This window comes from Acipenser ruthenus, chromosome 3, assembly GCF_902713425.1.
Source record: "Acipenser ruthenus chromosome 3, fAciRut3.2 maternal haplotype, whole genome shotgun sequence".
Classification (NCBI taxonomy): Eukaryota; Metazoa; Chordata; class Actinopteri; order Acipenseriformes; family Acipenseridae; genus Acipenser; species Acipenser ruthenus.
In genome coordinates this window covers 52,388,288-52,412,051 of record NC_081191.1, presented here as the reverse complement: position 1 = coordinate 52,412,051, position 23,764 = coordinate 52,388,288, and the positions used below count along the sequence as shown (strand labels likewise).

Genomic DNA, 23,764 nt, shown 5'->3' with positions numbered 1-23,764 from the left:
TACTGCGTTCAGTTTGAGAATTTTAGGCAGGACTCTGTCAAAAGCTTTCTGGATATCTAAATAAACCATGTCGTATGCTTTGCAGTTATCCATTGTCGATGTTGCATCCTCAAGAAAATCAAGCAGGTTAGTTAGACACAACCTCCCTTTCCTAAAACCATGCTGTCTCCCAGGATATTGTTACCATATAGGTAATTTTCCATTTTGGATCTTATTATAGTTTCCATAAGTTTACATATAATAGAAGTCAGGCTTATTGGTCTGTAGTTATCTGGTTCCGTTTTGTCTCCCTTATCGTGGATCGGTATTACGTTTGCAATTTTCCAGTCTGTCGGTACAACCCGTGTCAAGAGACTGTTGCATGATCTTGGTTAGCAGTTTGTAAATAACTTCTTTCATTTATTTCAGTACAATTGGGAGGACTCATCCGGCCCAGGGGATTTGTTTATTTTAAGAGCTCCTAGTCCCTTTAACACTTCTGCCTGTTATTTAAAACTGGATAGGAACAGGTCGACATGTGGGGCATGTTGTCTGTGTCCTCGTTTGTAAAAACCTGTGAAAAGTATTATGCTATTATTATATTTGCTATTTTTTTTTCTTCATCTATAATTTTGCCATTTGTGTCTCTTAGACATTTAACCTCTTCTTTGAATGTTCTCTTGCTGTTATAATATTGGAGAAACATTTTGGAATTGGTTTTAGCCCATTAGCAAATGGAGGAGTGGCAAACACTGTTGCAGCAGCAAAGGTCATTCAAAATGATCTAGACAGCATTCAGAACTGGGCAGACACATGGCAAATGACATTTAATAGAGAAAAGTGTAAAGTACTGCATGCAGGCAATAAAAATGTGCATTATAAATATCATATGGGAGATATATTGGATATATTGTGGAAGTGTTGAATTTAAATCAAGGGAAGTAATGTTAAAACTTTACAATGCATTGGTAAGACCTCACCTAGAATATTGTGTTCAGTTCTGGTCACCTCGTTACAAAAAGGATATTGCTGCTCTAGAAAGAGTGCAAAGAAGAGCAACCAGAATTATCCCGGGTTTAAAAGGCATGTTGTATGCAGACAGGCTAAAAGAATTGAATCTATTCAGTCTTGAACAAAGAAGACTACGCGGCGATCTGACTCAAGCATTCAAAATCCTAAATGGTATAGACAATGTCAACCCAGGGGACTTTTTTGACCTGAAAAAAGAAACAAGGACCAGGGGTCACAAATGGAGATTAGATAAAGGGGCATTCAGAATAGAAAATAGGAGATACTTTTTTACACAGAGAATTGTGAGGGTCTGGAACCAACTCCCCAGTAATGTTGTTGAAGCTGACACCCTGGGATCCTTCAAGAAGCTGCTTGATGAGATTCTGGGATCAATAAGCTACTAACAACCAAACGAGCAAGATGGGCTTAATGGCCTCCTCTCATTTGTAAACTTTTTTATGTTCTTATGTTCTAATGCTCTTTAAGCCTGATATCTGTTATTAGCTGTTGTCTAAATTGCTATTTCAGGTTTTTCACTCCATCTTATTCGTATGATTTTGTATGACACACGCATCCACAATGTTTACAATTCACACCCTAGCCTTGTATTTAATGTATTTTTACTTTTTGTATTTAATGTACTATGCCCTGTATTCTACTGTATTTAATGTATTGTGCATTGTTACTCACTATCTTGTAAAGCGCTTTGTGATGGTGGTCCACTATGAAAGGTGCTATATAAAATAAATATTGATTGATTGATTGATAATACAACTATACTGTACATTGAATAACTTGGTAACTTAATTGCCTTGCAGTTAGGAATCTGTGAGTGACCTGCAAATGTGTGAAGTGTTGATAGCTTATATATTGTTTTGTGTGCTCAAGGCATTACTGTCCTTTAACTCAATTATTAGATTTTGATCAATCAATTCTATTTATACCCATTTTTTTATTTCTCAGTTATTTTTATTTCTCAGTTCTCAAGAGTGGTTGCATTGAATGACATTTAACTCAGCTATGTGAGAGCTACTGAATGAAAAGGTCATATACCAAAATAGCACAACCCTAAACCTGTAATAGTACTTTTACAGGTCAGAAAAAACTGAATAACAACGTTATTGAAGTTGCTATCTTGCGATCTAAAAATGTTGGATGGTATTTTTCTGTCCATATTCATCAACATCTCAAACAGTTTAGACTTAGGCACAGGTAAACAGAAACATGTCTTTATCATTTAGATTGATATTTTAAACAACACAGATTCCAATGGTGTTTTGGGACCCCACGATCACAGAGAAGTTAAGACAAAGACTGCAACATGCAAATTAAAAAATGGGAGCTAGACAAACTATTTTTAAATAAAAGTTCAATAGTAACAGCCATCAAAGACCATCATGATAAACTGCATTATATTAAAGAAAATCCAACATTACACTCTTTTATACACATCTAATTTTTTTAGTCTCCAGATATTGTTTGAGAGTTTAATACATTTTTTAAATAAAAAAAACAGCATATTAAACAAGAAAAGCAAGTCATGCTCATTATGTTAGTGTTTTATTTAACCTAGGCCTGCATTTGCAGAGATACATTACTGTATAGAGTAGAACTACTTGTTCCTTTGTGTACTGCATGGGGTTAGTTTGTTCTTCATTCCTATTGAGAGGCATTGGTTGTTTCCAATTCTTGAGGTAAAATCAGCTTATTGCCTTTCAACTATCGATTGCTGCTACTTTTTTGTTTCCAGTTTTTCATCTTCATCTCCCGAGAGGAACAATAGAGGGAACATTCCTAACACACAGCCGATAAACACTCCTATGGCTTTGCCCTAAAACAAAAAGAAAAAAAGGATAGTTAATTTGTTATTCTTTTAGGAATTTAAAAGTAAAAGTGAACTTTGTGAGGAAGTAACCAAAATAAATGAGCTCTCTGTAGAATGGCATTTAAAGTTTATAAATTATTATTAATAGACTATACATCAGAAATTAAAATAAATCAGGAGCTCTTAAAATAAACAAATCCCCAGGGCCGGGTGAGATCTTCCCAATAGTACTCAAAGAAATTAAAGTTATTTCCAAACCGCTAACCAAGATCATGCAACAGTCTCTTGACACAGGGGTTGTACCGACAGACTGGAGAATTGCAACCGTCATACCGATCCACAAAAAGGGAGACAAAACCGAATCAGGTAAATACAGACCAATAAGCCTGACTTCTATTATATGTAAACTTATGGAAACTATAATAAGATCCAAAATGGAAAATCACCTATGTGGTAACAGTATCCTGGGAGACAGTCAGCATGGTTTTAGGAAAGGGAGATTGTGTCTAACTAACCTGCTTGATTTTTTTGAGGATGCAACATCGACAATGGATAATTGCAAAGCATATGACATGGTTTATTTAGATTTCCAGAAAGCTTTTGACAAAGTCCTGCATAAAAGATTAATCCTCAAACTGAACGCAGCTGGGATTCAAGGAAATGCATGCACATGGATTAGGGAGTGGTTAACATGTAGAAAACAGAAAGTACTGATTAGAGGAGAAACCTCAAAATGGAGCGAGGTAACCAGTGGTGTACCACAGGGATCAGTATTAGGTCCCCTGCTATTCCTAATCTACATTAATGATTTAGATTCTGGTATAGTAAGCAAACTTGTTAAATTTGCAGACGACTCAAAAATAGGAGTTGTGGCAAACACTGTTGCAGCAGCAAAGGTCATTCAAAATGATGTACTGACCGCAGGCAATAAAAATGTGCATTTAAATATCATATACTGAAATTGAAGAAGGAATCTATGAAAACGATCTAGGAGTTTATGTTGACTCAGAAATGTCTTCATCTAGACAATGTGGGGAAGCTATAAAAATGGCCAACAAGGTGCTCGGATATATTGTGAAAAGTGTTGAATTTAAATCAAGGGAAGTAATGTTAAAACTTTACAATGCATTAGTAAGACCTCATCTAGAATATTGTGTTCAGTTCTGGTCACCTCGTTAGAAAAAGGATATTGCTGCGCTAGAAAGAGTGCAAAGAAGAGCGACCAGAATTATCCTGGGTTTAAAAGGCATGTCGTATGCAGACAGGCTAAAAGAATTGAATCTATTCAGTTTTGAACAAAGAAGACTACGCGGTGATCTGATTCAAGCATTCAAAATTCTAAAAGGTATTGACAATGTCGACCCAGGGCATTCAGAACAGAAAATAGGAGGCACTTTTTTACACAGAGAATTGTGAGGGTCTGGAACCAACTCCCCAGTAATGTTGTTGAAGCTGACACCCTGGGATCCTTCAAGAAGCTGCTTGATGAGATTTGGGATCAGTAAGCTACTAACAACCAAACGAGCAAGATGGGCTGAATGGCCTCCTCTCATTTGTAAACTTTATGTTCTTATGTTGTTAAATTAGTCATGTAATTTGAGTTTCTAAATTTGACAAATTTGTGTTTAAATACATATCGTAAGATGATGGTTTATATATTTTTGGTATGCAGTTAGGGGCCTCTGTTATTTAAGAATGAAAACAGCAGCAAAAATGTGAATCAGGATTTAGTTTTTTCATTCTGAAAGAGGGCTATAATTATTATTATTATGTGTTTATTTAGCAGACGCCTTTATGCGACTTACAGAGACTAGGGTGTGTGAACTATGCATCAGCTGCAGAGTCACTTACAATTACGTCTCACCCGAAAGACGGAACACAAGGAGGTTAAGTGACTTGCTCAGGGTCACACAATGAGTCACTGGCTGAGGTGGGATTTGAACCAGGGACAAGCCCTTTTCTCACCACTGGACCACACAGCCTCCTAAAGGTCCCTTAATTCTCTTGTTTTACTAGATGACTTTCAAAGAGCAGATAAAATAATTTCATACATTTTCTATTTCGTGCACACCCAATCACTACACAGGTCTCAAATACAGCCTTGTTTTCAGTTAGTCTTCCTTCCTGGTCATTTCACCTGGCGAGTGAAAGTTTCCATAGCTTCAGGTCCTTCTTTCCTCGGAAAGAACATAAGAACATAAGACAATAAGAAAGTTTACAAACGAGAGGAGGCCATTCAGCCCATCTTGCTCGTTTGGTTGTTAGTAGCTTATTGATCCCAGAATCTCATCAAGCAGCTTCTTGAAGGATCCCAGGGTGTCAGCTTCAACAACATTACTGGGGAGTTGGTTCCAGACCCTCACAATTCTCTGTGTAAAAAAGTGCCTCCTATTTTCTGTTCTGAATGCCCCTTTATCTAATCTCCATTTGTGACCCATGGTCCTTGTTTCTTTTTTCAGGTCAAAGAAGTCCCCTGGGTCGACAGGTCTATACCTTTTAGGATTTTGAATGTTTGAATCAGATCGCCGCGTAGTCTTCTTTGTTCAAGACTGGATAGATTCAATTCTTTTAGCCTGTCTGCATATGACATGCGTTTTAAGCCTGGGATAATTCTGGTCGCTCTTCTTTGCACTCTTTCTAGAGCAGCAATATCCTTTTTGTTACGAGGTGACCAGAACTGAACACAATATTCTAGGAGAGGTCTTACTAATGCATTGTAAAGTTTTAACATTACTTCCCTTGATTTAAATTCAACACTTCTCACAATATATCCGAGCATCTTGTTGACCTTTTTTATAGCTTCCCCACATTGTCTAGATGAAGACATTTCTGAGGCAACATAAACTCCTAGGTCTTTTTCATGGTTCCCTTCTTCAATTTTAGTATCTCCCATATGATATTTATAATGCACATTTTTATTGCCTGCATGCAATACTTTACATTTTTCTCTATTAAATTTCAGTTGCCATGTGTCTGCCCAGTTCTGAATGCTGTCTAGATCATTTTGAATGACCTTCGCTGCTGCAACAGTGTTTGCCACTCCTCCTATTTTTGTGTCGTCTGCAAATTTAACGAGTTTGCTTACTATACCAGAATCTAAATCATTAATGTAGATTAGGAATAGCAGAGGACCTAATACTGATCCTTGTGTTACACCACTGGTTACCTCGCTCATGTTTTCTACATGTTAACCACACTCTAATCCATGTGCATTTCCTTGAATCCCTACTGCGTTCAGTTTGAGAATTAATCTTTTATGCGGGACTTTGTCAAAAGCTTTCTGGAAATTTAAATAAACCATGTTGTATGCTTTGCAATTATCCATTTTCATTGTTGCATCCTCAAAAAAGTCTAGTAGGTTAGTTAGACAGGATCTCCCTTTCCTAAAACCATGCTGACTGGCTCCCAGAATATTGTTACCAAATAGGTAATTTTTCATTTTGGATCTTATTATAGTTTCCATAAGTTTACATATAATAGAAGTCAGGCTTATTGGTCTGTAGTTACCTGGTTCGGTTTTGTCTCCCTTTTTGTGGATCGGTATTACGTTTGCTATTTTCCAGTCTGTCGGTACAACCCCTGTGTCAAGAGACTGTTGCATGATCTTGGTTAGCGGTCTGTAAATAACTTCTTTAATTTCTTTGAGTACTATTGGGAGGATCTCATCCGGCCCAGGGGATTTGTTTATTTTAAGAGCTCCTAGTCCCTTTAACACTTCTGCCTCTGTTATGCTAAAGTCATTTAAAATTGGATAGGAACAGGTCGACATGTGGGGCATGTTGTAACAAACTAGTTGTATCCCCTAATGTCTGACATGCTTTGCAGCCAGTAAGATGCTTTGACCCTTAAGACACTGCTTAAATTATATATGGAGTAAACAGTAACATATGTCCTGGAAAATGCAACCTAGTGTAATACCTCATATGTGTTTAAATGAAAACACATGTTTGCTACAACATATTTCTTTCAAAACTGCACAACAGGTAAGCTACAACCACTGTTACAAGACCTTGAACAAAATTGTAACTAGTTACAGTAACGTATTACTTAAGTTACAGTTACAAATAGTCACTTCTCTGCACAGTTTACATTTTACAGAGATATATACAGTATATATTTTTTTTGGTTTTATCAGGCTGCAGTTCGAAATATTCTTTGAAGATCCAACTATCAGACCCACTCATTCCCCACACCATTTTCTAAAAAGTTGATATGAAAAGCATATTCATATGATATGCTGAAGTGCTTTTTGATTTTCGCATTATACATTAACTGTAGTCCTTTTATTTTAATGTAACAATAAAGTTTTTTTTTCACATAAAATATAATCCATTACCACATTCTGTACCTGTCTGAAAAAGGAACCATTACAGTTACAAGAGATTTGTCCTTGCCCAGGGTTGAGATGCACAGGTGAGGTGGGTGAATGCCCATGCCTGTGGCTACTTACACTGTATCTCACCATTTTTTTAAGGCTCCTGTCAATAATAGCTGAAAATTATTCTTTCAGAGATTCTGAAGTTTCCATAAAACTAATTTAAAAATTAGTTGTCAGAAATAAAATAAAAACACTCACTGTATGGGCACTCAGTCTTGTTTGCCACATGTCCACTTGCTTTGGAGTTAGATCAGGTATTTGTAGACCAAGTCTTGAGGCAAGAGCTTCAACATATCCAGCAAGGCTAAATACAAAAAGGATATCAATTAGCACAAATTATTGCATATATCATAAATACAGCTTTTGCGTCGTAATTTGTTGTTTTTAAGATTCATGTTTAAGATTAATTTTACTTTTAAATACCTTTTTAACCATTTATTAATGTTGCAATACTGTAGTAGAAATCATATTACTTACTGTATTGAAAACAAAGTGCGCTTCTTTAGGGTGTGCAAAAATATTTGACTTGGAGACCTAGCTTCCAGAATGTCCAAAATAATGATGTGAAGTTGGCTTAAATCTATTTACAAACTGATACAATTGCACAAATTGCAAAATTAGCAATTAATGCAATGAAAATAGCTATCATGAGAAGGAAATTATACAAAACTTCAGTTAGCCCCTTTACTAACCCATTCAAATTAAAAATAGCAAGCAAGATTTAACCTGAGAAAGTGAGATTCCTTGACCTTTCAGTACTTACCCTAATCCTGCTAGATCAGAAACAAGATTTCCCAGGGCAGCAGCTGGAAAAAAAAAAAATGTTTTCAGTCTACAGATTTAAACCTGCCCCGAATCAGAACCCCCCGAGATATTGTATTGTTTCCGCTTATAGTGGTTCAAATTCCCAAATTCCGGATTAATTTTTCACGCCTTATTCCATCCTTGTTGAGAGGTCCCTTAAGTTATATAATGCAATAAATCTTATCAGTAGTGCATTACCAAACTCAGAATTTTAAAGAAGCACATGTTATATGGGAGATACTGAAATTGAAGAAGGGAACTATGAAATTATATATATTGTGAAAAGTGTTGAATTTAAATCAAGGGAAGTAATGTTAAAACTTTACAATGCATTAGTAAGACCTCATCTAGAATATTGTGTTCAGTTCTGGTCACCTCACTACAAGAGTGCAAAGAAGAGTGACCATAATTATTCTGGGTTTAAAAGGCATGCAGACAGGCTAAAATGATTTAATCTATTCAGTCTTGATACAAAGAAGATTATGCTGCAATTGATTTAAGCATTCAAAATTCTAAAAGGTATTGACAATGTCGACCCAGGGGACTTTTTCGACCTGAAAAAAAGAAACAAGGACCAGGGGTCACAAATGGAGATTAGATAACGGGGCATACAGAACAGAAAATAGGTGACACCCTGGGATCCTTCAAGAAGCTGTGTGATGAGATTCTAAAAACCAAACGAGTAAGATGGGCCGATTGGTCTCCTCTCTTTTGTAACCTTTCTTATTCTTATGCAATTCAATATGTTAACATAACATTATTCAGCAGGTTTCATTTGACTATGAAGCAAAATTAGTTAATTCTATAGGGTGATGTAAAACTTTTGGCAATAGCTATTATATATATATATATATATATATATATATATATATATATATATATATATATATACAGTGCCTTGCGAAAGTATTCGGCCCCCTTGAACTTTGCGACCTTTTGCCACATTTCAGGCTTCAAACATAAAGATATGAAACTGTAATTTTTTGTGAAGAATCAACAACAAGTGGGACACAATCATGAAGTGGAACGAAATTTATTGGATATTTCAAACTTTTTTAACAAATAAAAAACTGAAAAATTGGGCGTGCAAAATTATTCAGCCCCCTTAAGTTAATACTTTGTAGCGCCACCTTTTGCTGCGATTACAGCTGTAAGTCGCTTGGGGTATGTCTCTATCAGTTTTGCACATCGAGAGACTGAAATTTTTGCCCATTCCTCCTTGCAAAACAGCTCGAGCTCAGTGAGGTTGGATGGAGAGCATTTGTGAACAGCAGTTTTCAGTTCTTTCCACAGATTCTCGATTGGATTCAGGTCTGGACTTTGACTTGGCCATTCTAACACCTGGATATGTATATTTGTGAACCATTCCATTGTAGATTTTGCTTTATGTTTTGGATCATTGTCTTGTTGGAAGACAAATCTCCGTCCCAGTCTCAGGTCTTTTGCAGACTCCATCAGGTTTTCTTCCAGAATGGTCCTGTATTTGGCTCCATCCATCTTCCCATCAATTTTAACCATCTTCCCTGTCCCTGCTGAAGAAAAGCAGGCCCAAACCATGATGCTGCCACCACCATGTTTGACAGTGGGGATGGTGTGTTCAGGGTGATGAGCTGTGTTGCTTTTACGCCAAACATAACGTTTTGCATTGTTGCCAAAAAGTTCGATTTTGGTTTCATCTGACCAGAGCACCTTCTTCCACATGTTTGGTGTGTCTCCCAGGTGGCTTGTGGCAAACTGTAAACGACACTTTTTATGGATATCTTTAAGAAATGGCTTTCTTCTTGCCACTCTTCCATAAAGGCCAGATTTGTGCAGTATACGACTGATTGTTGTCCTATGGACAGAGTCTCCCACCTCAGCTGTAGATCTCTGCAGTTCATCCAGAGTGATCATGGGTCTCTTGGCTGCATCTCTGATCAGTCTTCTCCTTGTATGAGCTGAAAGTTTAGAGGGACGGCCAGGTCTTGGTAGATTTGCAGTGGTCTGATACTCCTTCCATTTCAATATTATCGCTTGCACAGTGCTCCTTGGGATGTTTAAAGCTTGGGAAATCTTTTTGTATCCAAATCCGGCTTTAAACTTCTCCACAACAGTATCTCGGACCTGCCTGGTGTGTTCCTTGTTCTTCATGATGCTCTCTGCGCTTTAAACGGACCTCTGAGACTATCACAGTGCAGGTGCATTTATACGGAGACTTGATTACACACAGGTGGATTCTATTTATCATCATTAGTCATTTAGGTCAACATTGGATCATTCAGAGATCCTCACTGAACTTCTGGAGAGAGTTTGCTGCACTGAAAGTAAAGGGGCTGAATAATTTTGCACGCCCAATTTTTCAGTTTTTTATTTGTTAAAAAAGTTTGAAATATCCAATAAATTTCGTTCCACTTCATGATTGTGTCCCACTTGTTGTTGATTCTTCACAAAAAATTACAGTTTCATATCTTTATGTTTGAAGCCTGAAATGTGGCAAAAGGTCGCAAAGTTCAAGGGGGCCGAATACTTTCGCAAGGCACTGTATATATATATATATATACATATATATATACATATATATATATACATATATACATATACACACACACACACTACCGGTCAAAAGTTTTAGAACACCTCCATTTTTCCAGTTCTTATTGAAATTTACGCAGTTTAATGTCTCAATGTACTCTGAAATTAAAGCATAGAACAAATAAACAATTGGAGATAAAAATGAAATCATGGAATCGTTTTGTTTAACAAAATTTAATCTAAATTTTTGACTCATCAAAGTAGCTACCTTTTGTAGATATAACAGCCGAACACACTCGTGGCATTCTTTCTACAATGGAAATCAAATATTGTTCGGAAAGTTCTTCCCAACACTGTTGCAGAAGTTCCCACAAATGTGTTGCACTTCTGTCCAGTTCATCCCAAACCAGCTCGATGGGGTTTAAGTCTGGAGACTGTGCTGGCCATTCTATGATTTGAAGTCTACCGTCTTGTTCTTTTCTTCTAAGGTAGTTCTGACATAGCCTGGAGGTATGTTTTGGGTCATTATCTTGCTAGGATGAACCCCTGACCAACTAGGCGTATACCAGAGGGTATTGCATGGCGCTGCAAAATGCTGTGGTAGCAGTTTTGGTTCAGGGTGCCACTCACTCTGTGCAAGTCGCCGACTCTGGATCCAGCAAAAGAGCCCCAGACCATCACGCTTCCTCCTCCATGTTTGACAGTTGGTGTCACACACCGAGGAACCATCCTTTCGCCTACTCGACGGCGTACAAAAACCCTGCGTGATGAACCGAAGATTTCAAATTTTGATTCATCGGTCCATAAGACCTTCTTCCAGTCTTCAGTAGTCCACTGGCGGTGCTTCATGGCCCAGGCAAGCCTCTTTTTCTTATTTTGCCATCTTAGCAATGACTTTCTTACTGCCACTCGACCTGTCAAACCTGCAGCTCGAAGTCTTCTCTTCACAGTTGAAACTGAGACTTTCTTACTTCGACCAGTGTTAAGCTGTGCTTGAAACTGTTGTCCTGTGAGCCACCTATCACGCAAGCTGTTAACTCTCAGAAACTTGTCTTCTGATTCTGTTGTGGCTTTGGGTCTGCCAGACCTCTTCCTGTCAGAGTTTCCTCCAGTTTCCAAGTGCCTTTTGATGGTGTAGGAAACTGTACTCACTGACACCTTGACTTTCTTTGCAATTTCTCTAAAGGAAAGCTCTACACTTTTAAGGGTTATAATGGTCTGTCTGTTTTCCTTTGTTAATTGCCTTTTTCTCGCCATTATGAGAGCAATATACTACTTCCTGCAGTACAATACTGTCCAAATAATGCTTAAGAGGGTGTAGTAACACAGTCTGTTCCAGCACTGCTTTTATACAGACAGAGGGTTTGTAAGTAATCAACAAAAGCTGGGACACCTGTAGGAATTGTTAGCATCAACTTTCAAGGCTTAATTTACTTCCATTGCTGCAGAACAGCTGTAAGTTGTTAACCCATTACTTGTTCCCTGAAAAAGGCCTTTTTGTATAACTCTGAAATGTACATTATTTTTCAGTTTTTGGTAACCTAAACTTTTTTTTTTAACCTCTGGCAGTTTACCGCTTACCTTTGTACCATTTCAAGTTATTCACTGGACTTGAACTGCTTAAATTTCAATAAAAACTGGAAAAATGGGGGTGTTCTAAAACTTTTGACCGGTAGTGTATATTATATATATATATATATATATATATATATATATATATATATATATATATATATATATATATATATATATATATATATTGCTCAGACCTATTTAGGGATATTAATTTGTATATTAAATGTTGTAAATGTACTCAATGTGCTGAAATGAAGCCTAGCATCCTTCCAGAGACAATTTAATTATTTTATGAGAGTAAAAATATCTCAACAGCACTAAAACATGGAGAAGTGGTGGAGCTTCCTCCATATGCAGAATAGAAGCATAAAGTACATTATTTAAACAGAGGGAAGTTCTAGTGTCCCACCCTTCCTCTGTAAGCTGAGGAGTAGGTAGAGTATTTATAGTATATTTTAAACAACACAGTTCAACACAGATTATTCCTTTTTGTAACATTTTTAAAAATAGATATTTAGTGTAGATGAAAGAGAACAAAAGAAAATATAGGCAGAGCTAACATGTCCCTAATTTTTATCTGCCAATTTAATTGAGCATTCTTGTGTTTTAAAGATGAAAGGCAACCACAACAACAACAAAATTACCCTACAAGTATTGTATAATTACTTGGGTAACAATAGCTACTGAAGTATTAGGGGTACTTCTGAAGTATTAGGGGTACCTCACATAAAATCACAACCTTCATTTTAAACTGTTTTTAGTCCAATAATTTAGAAGCTTGAAACTTTTATCAGGCAATACACTTTGATTTGGACCACTTCTTTGAGTTAATCCATTTCCTTGTAGTATCTCTTAAACTTTTACAGATTACAATATTTTCTGCCATTTTTAGGGACTGAAAACATGGTGGAGATAGAGACAAAACATTCCCTGTGTGAATTATCTAGTATCATGACAGGGATTGGTTAACCAATGTATTATGATCCCTCCAACCTGCACATATTGCATCAACTCTGATTACATTTTGATAGGACGGGAAAAATGAATCACATTCATCACATACCTGCCATCGTTGAAATGCCGAAGATGACTCCTATTGATAATTCTATCTGTGTTCCCTAAAAAACATGAAAACAAAAATCAATTAATTACTAAAAATGTCTTGAACCCACTTTAGCTTTTCAGTGACATTTGCATTTTTCAGCTTTCTTTCAGTGATAGGGACCTTGTCCTACTTTCCAAGATGAAGATAGGTATGTCTGTATCCCGATACAACTTAAGATATGAAGCTGTGTTGCTTCATCACAGTTTATGGTTTGAACTAGAAGCCAAGATTCTATAAAACATTTCCCTCTAGTTACTGCTGGGTGGGGCAGAGGTACAAGTAAGTCAACTGCCCTGCCACCACAAAGTCATACAATTGTTGTATTTATATTGCACCTTTCACACCACAGTATCTCAAGGTGCTTTACATGTCAGTTAAAACAGAGTGTATACAATATCAAGAAGTAAAAATTACAGAAGTAACAATAAAAAACAACAACAACAATATCAATAAATAACAATAAAGTTGAAATAAAACAAACACAGACATGAATAAGAATGATAAAAAAAACAAGATTACAAAAATAAGTAAATAAAAGATAAAAACAATTATATTTGTAAGTCATGTTAAAAAGGCTAAGGCCCAGTGTCACAAAGACGGCCAGAGTGGGTGGCGTCAGACCAGAAAAGGAATACACAGAGATGGTGGTTGTGATGATGAGCCGAGTGCAATGGCTGCACTCAGCGTTTATTAACAAATAAAAAGGTTTTAAACGGTACACAAAACAGGACACGGCACTACACGCCAAAATAAAGAGACAAACAAAACGGACTAACACTAAACAAACGGTGCACGGACAGACAGACAGACACGGTGAGTACAAACAAACTTATCTTTACGTTTTTACTGATTTACTTATTTTAACTCTCCTCTCTCTCTCTCCCGTTCTCCTCTTCCGAACACCCAACCCCCAAGTGACTAAGACGTGCATCTATATATACTGTTGTGCTGGGATTCAATTACTAATTAATTACTCACTTGAATCCCAGCACGTGAATTCATTACGTGCAACCCCGTGCCACACATTATACACATTTTATCTGCACGTGAAGTGATGTGCCATCCTCGTGCCTAAATATAATTATACACTTTTTAAATACACGTGAAACACAGACCCGTTTATATCCCGTGTACCAATCTATACACCGACATTAACATACGCACCCATACATACATACACAGAACACACAAATGCACACAGGGGCGGGGCACTTTGCCACATATACCCCCCCTTGTGCGCAGCACACATGGCCTCAACGGCCACCTCCCCCCTTAAATACCCAGCAGTCCAGTCCAAAGTCTCGGGCTGGGAAGGGAGGCTTCAGTGGGCCCTTGGCTGGCAATGCTGTCAGCACCCCTGCTGGTAGTGGCACGGCTGACAGCCTGTTGGTCCCGTCCTGCAGCGAAAAAGCTGCGGGGGCAGGTGGTCCCCCGACCTCCCCCTTCTTCGTAGCCGGCAGCTCCCTCCTGTGGGGCTCCGGCCACAAGAACTCCTGCAGCGAAACTGCTGCTGGGGAAAGTGGTCTCCAGACCTCCTCCCCCTTCTTCGTGGCCGGCAGCTCCCCTTTCTGGGGCTCCGGCCACCGTACTCCCTGCGGAGGTACGGGCAGCAGAGGCAGCTCCTGCTCCTCTGCTCCGGGCGGTGGTGGAGGCAGAGGCAGCTCCAGCTCCTCTGCTCCTGGCGGTGGTGGAGGCAGAGGCAGCTCCAGTTCCTCTGCTCCTGGCGGTGGTGGAGGCAGAGGCAGCTCCAGCTCCTCTGCTCCTTGCGGTGGTGGTGGCGGAGGCAGAGGCAGCTCCTGCTCCTCTGCTCCTTGCGGTGGTGGTGGCGGAGGCAGAGGCAGCTCCTGCTCCTCTGCTCCTGGAGGTGGTGGTGGCGGAGGCAGAGGCAGCTCCTGCTCCTCTGCTCCTGGAGGTGGTGGAGGCAGAGGCAGCTCCTGCTCCTCTGCTCCTTGCGGTGGTGGTGGCGGAGGCAGAGGCAGCTCCTGCTCCTCTGCTCCTTGCGGTGGTGGTGGCGGAGGCAGAGGCAGCTCCAGCTCCTCTGCTCCTTGCGGTGCTGGCTCCCTCTGCTGTGGCGGCTGGGCATGTGCACGCCGTGCTGCCTTCAGCAGCATAGCGAGAGGCTGCTGGGGGACACCAGCATCCTGCCCTTCTCCCCCCCAAAAATTTTCAGGGGGTTGAGCCTGTAACTCCTCCCCTTCTGGCTCTTGGGGCTGAACCAGCAGGCATTTTCCCTCTGCTGGTGGCTTGGGTCCCAGGGCTGTGGAAGCCCCGACTTGCCTCCCTTTGGGCTGTGGACGCCCCGACTCCTCCCTGTTGGGCTGTGGACGCCCCGACTCCTCCCTGTTGGGCTGTGGACGCCCCGACTGCTCCCTGTTGGGCTGTGGACGCCCCGACTCCTCCCTGTTGGGCTGTGGACGTTCGGGCTCCCCCCACTCAGGCGTAGGACGTTCGGGCTCCTCCCACTCAGGCGTAGGACGTTCGGGCTCCTCCCACTCAGGCGTAGGACGTTCGGGCTCCTCCCACTCAGGCGTAGGACGTTCGGGCTCCTCCCACTCAGGCGTAGGACGTTCGGGCTCCTCCCACTCAGGCGTAGGACGTTCGGGCTCCTCCCACTCAGGCGTAGGACGTTCGGGCTCCTTCCGCTTGGGCTCCTCCCATTTGGGCTGTGGATGCTCAGGCTCCTCCCATTTGGGCTGTGGAGGCAAAACCAGCAGGCATTCACCCTCTGCTGGTGGAGATGGGGACAGCAGGTACTCACCCTCTGCTGGTGGAGATGGGGACAGCAGGTACTCACCCTCTGCTGGTGGAGATGGGGACAGCAGGTACTCCTCTGCTGGTGGTCCTGCTACCTGGGCTGCTGTTCCATTTATGGTTGCCTCCAGGTAGTTGAGGACAAACTCCACACCCTCCTCCAAGGTGTTTGGGGTGTGTTCCTGCTGATATGCCTCCCATCTCTCACTGTCCATCATCCACAGGACCCGGACGACTATGGGCAGAGACTGGGCCTCCAGCCCAGCATTCTCCAGGAACCAGCCCCGCAGTTTGATGGCGTCTTCTGCCATTGATTTTTTTTTTTTAATCCAGACCCCTCCTGGTCTGACGCTTGGAGGCGCGGCTATCCCACGATGACACCACGTGTCACAAAGACGGCCAGAGTGGGTGGCGTCAGACCAGAAAAGGAATACACAGAGATGGTGGTTGTGATGATGAGCCGAGTGCAATGGCTGCACTCAGCGTTTATTAACAAATAAAAAGGTTTTAAACGGTACACAAAACAGGACACGGCACTACACGCCAAAATAAAGAGACAAACAAAACGGACTAACACTAAACAAACGGTGCACGGACAGACAGACAGACACGGTGAGTACAAACAAACTTATCTTTACGTTTTTACTGATTTACTGATTTACTTATTTTAACTCTCCTCTCTCTCTCTCCCGTTCTCCTCTTCCGAACACCCAACCCCCAAGTGACTAAGACGTGCATCTATATATACTGTTGTGCTGGGATTCAATTACTAATTAATTACTCACTTGAATCCCAGCACGTGAATTCATTACGTGCAACCCCGTGCCACACATTATACACATTTTATCTGCACGTGAAGTGATGTGCCATCCTCGTGCCTAAATATAATTATACACTTTTTAAATACACGTGAAACACAGACCCGTTTATATCCCGTGTACCAATCTATACACCGACATTAACATACGCACCCATACATACATACACAGAACACACAAATGCACACAGGGGCGGGGCACTTTGCCACACCCAGATATTCGAAGCGAAGCGCAATCCCCTCGCAAAAATTTGCGCTTTTGCACAAAAATGGGTATTTTCCAATACAGCACAAAACAGTTGCGCGAAGTTGGAAAATAGCAGTTTTTTGCTCAATTCACAAATGTGTTTGTGCCTCGCAAAACCACCTGCATATGCGTTACCAATATAGCAGAAATGCACAAGAGCTATGTGTGACACCCTGGGATCCTTCAAGAAGCTGCTTGATGAGATTCTGGGATCAATAAGCTACCAACAACCAAACGAGCAAGATGGGCTGAATGGCCTCCTCGTTTGTAAACTTTCTTATGTTCTTATGTTCTTAATACTCTGCCAAGCAGCTGTCATAGGTGCACAGTACATACCAATGTTCCTCAGATGAGTCTACACTCAAATGTAACCTAAAACCTATCTTCTCCTGTACAAGGTGCAAGCACCTTTTTTGAGCGAAAGGTACAGTATATGCGGCAGAGATGTCTGGCTCTTTGATAGAAACAGCTTAATTTATCTGAGGTTTGCCCACTGACGGGAGCTGGGAGAGAGATGGGAGCCCAGCTAACAAGATTTAAGTTTTTGTAGGTATCAAGTAAAGACCCTGGTCGCCCACACCTGTGATGTAAAACGCTGGATGCACAGGCCTGTTGTGATGTTCGCAGAGCCACTTCAAGCTGAGCCAGGAGGAGAATTTGAATCTTGCTGGGAACAGCTGGCTTATTACATATTGATTGGATGCTGCAGAATGAAATACATTGCTAATAGTAATGTTGTAGGATCCTGTATTTTGTATCCTTTAGAATAAGTCTGTGTAAGGTCTGAAAAAGAGAGCTCCTGGTATCAAAAGGTCAGGCCGACCTGCTGAAAGTTCCAAACCTCCCTTATCACGCAACAGCATCTTTTTTAATTAGACTCTGAGCCTTACAACATTCTGTTTCAGCGAGAGCAGAATGGCAACTATATGGAACAGAGTTAATATGCTAGAAGCACTCTTGTATACTCTGTACGGAACTCCATTAGAACATAAGAACATAAGAAAGTTTACAAACGAGAGGAGGCCATTCAGCCCATCTTGCTCGTTTGGTTGTTAGTAGCTTATTGATCCCAGAATCTCATCAAGCAGCTTCTTGAAGGATCCCAGGGTGTCAGCTTCAACAACATTACTGGGGAGTTGGTTCCAGACCCTCACAATTTTGTGTGTAAAAAAGTGCCTCCTATTTTCTGTTCTGAATGCCCCTTTATCTAATCTCCATTTGTGACCCCTGGTCCTTGTTTCTTTTTTCAGGTCAAAAAAGTCCCCTGGGTCGACATTGTCAATACCGTTTAGGATTTTGAATGTTTGAATCAGATCACTGCGTAGTCTTCTTTGTTCAAGACTGAATGATTCAATTCTTTTAGCCTGTCTGCATACAACATGCCTTTTAAACCCGGGATAATTCTGGTTGCTCTTCTTTGCACTCTTTCTAGAGCAGCAATATCCTTTTTGTAATGAGGTGACCAGAATTGAACACAATATTCTAGGTGAGGTCTTACTAATGCATTGTAAAGTTTTTGAGCCTCTCTAATGAGCGATCTCGTTAATATTAACAAACGAAATATCTTTTGGATAACAGAAGATAGGAGTCTATATTAAAATAAACATTGTTCTATATATCAAAGAAATGAATTAGAACCTGGCAAGAACAGATAGCGGCACAGAGCGCAGGACGGTTTTACTGAATTAAGCTAGAGATTGGCTTAAAATAATGAGTATTAGAAAATGCTTACGTTAGTGTCTCTGTAACAGGGGGAGATCTGTGCTGGCTCTTCTGGTGCATTCATAGTGCTGCAGGAAGAGGGCAGCAGCTTTGCAATATCCCCCGGTCAGTCATGGCAGTGACACAGAGAGGTGGGAGAGAGGGTGTGTGGGCTTTCCCTCTCTCTGAGTTGCTGAGAGGTGGGCCTTGGGGGGATTGCTGGCTCTATAAAATAACGTTCTGTTGTTCCCTCAGCTCTGCCCCTATAAGACGAAACAACAAGCCAGCGGGAGCTCTGCTCCAGAACCGAGAACGTCTGGAAAAAGAAAAAACAAAAAGAAACCCATAGAGAAGAAAATAAAAATATTGGTAGCGGAGAAACCTTGGGCAGACCCCATAAGTACATTAAAAGCAGGCTGAGGGAGCTGTGAAGTGTAGGACAGGGACCCGGGCCGTGCGGGTAGCGACGGTCGGGGTAACGCTGCCGAGTGCAGCACCTTTTCTTTGTAGTTTTTAATTACTGTGTTTTATTTCCTCTTTTTGATTTCGCCTTTTGTTATTATTATTATTTGAGAGCACCTGCGAGTGCGTCAGTGGGACTGTTTACCTGTGGGTATTTCCGTGGTCTTGTCTACCATCGCTGGTATTCAGGCCACGCACAACAGCGCCCTCTGCGGGCTAAAAACCAGCACTTGAAAATAAAAGACACAAACCAAAAGTCATAAATAAAACTGGGCACCTGTGCGGTGTTTCAAATACACCCTGTCTCCCGTGTCAGTGAATACCCACACCCTTCCACAGTCTTATATTAATCAACACTTAAAATTGGCAAAAGGAGAGGTTGTCTTAAAACCTGCTTCAACTGGATTTGTATGAACAGAGAAAAAGGTCAGACTTAGTTCAGCCACTGTACTTACATTCAAATATGTTAACAGTGGCTTGAATTTAGATGAAAATATCTGGACCTTCCACTGAAAGCGTAAATGACTTCATAACAGATCAATGGAGTAAAATAAAATTATTGAAGTATCAGAATTGGAAATAATGTTATAAAGTCATTTAAAGTTAAACTAATGAAAGAACATATTAAAAGTTTATATAACAGATGCCTGACATTGACAATGTTGTAGACAAATTGTTAAGACACATTTGAGATAATGTTAATTTAATGTAATCAATGTAAGAATTAGTTCAGTTTCTGTCTCCAACTAAACAAAAAGTCTTTAGGCATTAAAATATCAATTAAACTAAAGAATATACATTTATATAAAGGTTTACATAAAGGTTTTACTGCAATAAAAAAACAGGAACTGTTAGGTTTGAATATAAGACAATAAAGTGTAAACTGTATTTAATAACTTTAATACACAATAGACTTACTGGATGAAAAACAGCCTCGCCTTTTGCCTGCTTGCAGCTCAGCGGTGCTAGACCTGGAAAGTTATTTTTGGCAGTCAAGGTGAGATTTACATGTCGTCAGCAGTTTTGAATTTAAGGCCTTTCTATAATGAGCAAAATTAACTCTCCTTTATATCATAGAAATTAATGAAAACTTGGCAGCGAGGCGATGTGACAGAGATCGAATGACACTTGGTGTTAGATCTCCCTCCCGACCTGTGAGGGCACTAGGTAAAGGGATCAGAGTACCCTGGACTAAAAGACATGACAATTTATTCCCGTGGGTAGGTGGAAGTCGGCCGACTAGAAAAGGGACGGAGCTACGGTACCCGAACTCAATGACCTGGACGGGAAACGGCGTGGCATTCGCAGATTGGTGAAGCGGATGCGCTCATTAACCAAGGGGTCATGAGGGAGGGTATAAAATAGGGGTGTAGCAAAGTAATCTGTTCCTTTGTAAATGGTTAGAAAACAACCAAAAAGGAGACCCTGCATCAAGTGAAAACCATGAGTGTTGTGTTTGTTAGTCTGACTTGTAACATTGTTTTGTTTGTGTCGTTTAAAAGACTACTAACAGTATTATTATTATTATTATTATTATTATTATTATTATTATTAGTATTATTTATTTCTTAGCAGACACCCTTATCCAGGGCGACTTACAATTACAAGATATCACATTATTTTTACATACAATTACCCATTTATACAGTTGGATTTTTACTGGAGCAATCTAGGTAAAGTACCTTGCTCAAGGGTACAGCAGCAGTCTCCCCCACCTGGGATTGAACCCACGACCCTCCGGTCAAGAGTCCAGAGCCCTAACCACTACTCCACACTGAGGAGTCGGGGTCTGTTGCAGCCACAGGCCAGCAACATACCCGGACACCAGCACTTCCCTGTTTTCAAACGTGAGGATGCAACATTGGCAATGGATAATTGCAAAGCATACGACATGGTTTATTTAGATTTAGACGACAAAAAAATAGGAGGAGTAGCAAACACTATTGCAGCAGCAGGTCATTCAAAATGATCTAGACAGCATTCAGAACTGGGCAGACACATGGCAAATGACATTTAATAGAGAAAAGTGTAAGGTACTGTACGCAGGCAATAAAAATGTGCATTATAAATATCATATGGGAGATACTGAAATTGAAGAAGGAATCTATGAAAAAGACCTAGGAGTTTATGTTGACTCGGAAATGTCTCCAGCTAGACAATGTGGGGAAGCTATAAAAAAGGCCAACAAGATGCTCGGATATATTGTGAAAAGCATTTCATTTAAATCAATGTAAGTAATGTTAAAACTTTACAATGCATTAGTAAGACCTCACCTAGAATATTGTGTTCAGTTCTGGTCACCTCGTTACAAAAAGGATATTGCTGCTCTAGAAAGAGTGCAAAGAAGAGCGACCAGAATTATCCCAGGTTTAAAAGGCATGTTGTATGTAGACAGGCTAAAAGAATTGAATCTGTTCAGTCTTGAACAAAGAAGACTATGCGGTGATCTGAATCAAAATTGTAAAAATGTATTGACAATGTCGACCCAGGGGACTTTTTCGATCTGAAAAAAGAAACAAGGACCAGGGGCATTCAGAACAGAAGATAGGAGGCACTTTTTTACACAGAAAATTGTGAGGGTGTGGAACCAACTCCCCGTAATGTTGTTGAAGCTGACACCTTGGGATCCCTTCATTAAGCTGCTTGGAGATTCTGGGATCAATAAGCTACTAACAACCAAATGAAATGAGCAAGATGGGCCGATTGGCCTCCTCTCGTTTCTAAACTTTCTTATGTATTGTATTACAGCAAGGATCCTGTGAACTTTGGTTCACCTGACTTTTTAGAGAAAGGCGGGGTTGAAAAGAGAACTATTCCAATATTTTTGGAAATAAATTATATCCAATTAATTTTTAAGGTTGTTAGTAACTCCAATTAGTTTTAAAAAGAGTTGACCAGATCCTTCTATAATATATCATTAACTCAAAGATAAGAACTGTCAAGGCAGATTGATGATCAGATTTAACTGGGACTCCTGATGTATTCAATGAAGGGAAAATCCTATATAATCTGTGGCAAAGTGGTAAGTGAATACAGCTGAGTGCAGTGTAGAGCGGATACAAAACAGACAGACAACGATTTCCAGGTGCAAGGGTGCTTATTGATTGATTAACAATCTCCAGAGCCTCATGGCTAACACCTGTAAATAATAATGGTGGAGTGATACAGCGGCGCATATCACTCGGTAATTGTAATCCCCGGGTTTGACCCGTAACCAAAAGTCCAGTTTTACGTACAACAACATTAAACACAGAACACAAACACAGTTTTTAGTGACAGTGAATAGGTGCTAGTGGTGTAATACAGTTCTCAGTGAATGCAGGGGTGAAGAACATAAGAAAGTTTACAAACGATAGGAGGCCATTCAGCCCATCTTGCTCGTTTGGTTGTTAGTAGCTTATTGATCCCAGAATCTCATCAAGCAGCTTCTTGAAGAAAGTGATGTCCGGGTTGATGCTGGCTTGCGCTACAGCTCCAGATCGAGTTATTGGTAGCTTAGTTTAAGACAGACAGTTACAACAAACACTAACACACAAGACAAAAACTTCTCAGCAAATAACACTGTCTCCTTGTAGGTTGTATCTAACCATTTACCAAGGAACAGATTGCTTACACTACGACCCCTATATACCCTCCCCCATGACCCCTAGTTTAACGAGCGCTTCCGCTCCTCCAATCCGCGAATGCCACACTGTTTCCCATCCAGGTCACTGAGTTTGGGTACCATAGCTCCGCCCCTTTTCTAGATGGCCGACTTCCACCTAACCCAAGCAATAAATTGTCATGCTATTTAGTCCAGGGTACTCTGTTCCCTTTACACAGCACCCTCACAGGTCGGGAGGAAGACCCCATTCGATACCATTGATCTTGATCTTGCAAGCTGACGTGGTCCATGCTCTGAGGGTCTCACTACATTTCCATATACTGGAAGGTAAGCATATATTTGAATTGATAATTGAACAGCACGGTGTCTGTATGTTTAACCCTTTGCGGTCCATTGTCGGACTGGGTCCGACATTGCAATTATTCCTCACAGGTCCTTTGTCGGACTGGGTCCGACATCATTATAGCAACGCAATAAACGGGTGTCTAGTTGTTTTTTCGCCGGAAAAAGCCGAGAAAACCATTCAATTGCCGAGTGGGAGCGACAGGAGCCGAGACAAGTCGAAAAAAAAAAAGGCGGATCTCATGATTAGTCATACATGGTATCAGGTATCAGATAACGGGGGCGGTCTGAAGTAAACAAGTTGGCTGACTGAATCAGCGCACAGAAAACACGGACATTTGCAGAGCTTTTTTGAGATGTTATAGTAATAAAATAATGACTTGGATCACATTATTGAGGAGTTTGGTGATAAAACGAGTGATCCGGAGATGATCGATCGGTATGTACGACTATTATTATTATTATTATTTATTTCTTACATAGGTGAACGCTATAGCAAACGAAAGGGTGGGGTGGGGCTGGAGATCTAGTGAGTGCTTTGTTGATGTGCAGGGCCATTTAAACCCGTTTGACTGTGAAAAAAATACTTTTAAACAGCGCGTCTAAAATTAACTGCGCATGTGAAAATTAATTGGACCTGGCGTGCCTGATG

At 40.4% G+C, this 23,764-nt stretch overlaps 1 protein-coding gene across 2 annotated transcripts in view; it reads right to left on the bottom strand.

Moving 5' to 3' along the window:
- Positions 1-2,203: 2,203 nt before the first annotated feature.
- tmem65 (transmembrane protein 65) overlaps positions 2,204-23,764 on the bottom strand; it is a 100,696-nt gene continuing 79,135 nt past the window's right edge. For both annotated transcript variants that reach the window (XM_034058544.2, XM_034058542.2), the window contains 4 exons: positions 13,147-13,201; positions 7,957-7,999; positions 7,392-7,497; positions 2,204-2,821 (listed from right to left, as the gene is read on the bottom strand). In XM_034058544.2, the coding sequence (XP_033914435.1) occupies positions 2,723-2,821; positions 7,392-7,497; positions 7,957-7,999; positions 13,147-13,201 (303 nt within the window). In that variant the 3' untranslated portion in view covers positions 2,204-2,722. The remainder of the gene's footprint in view (positions 2,822-7,391; positions 7,498-7,956; positions 8,000-13,146; positions 13,202-23,764) is intronic.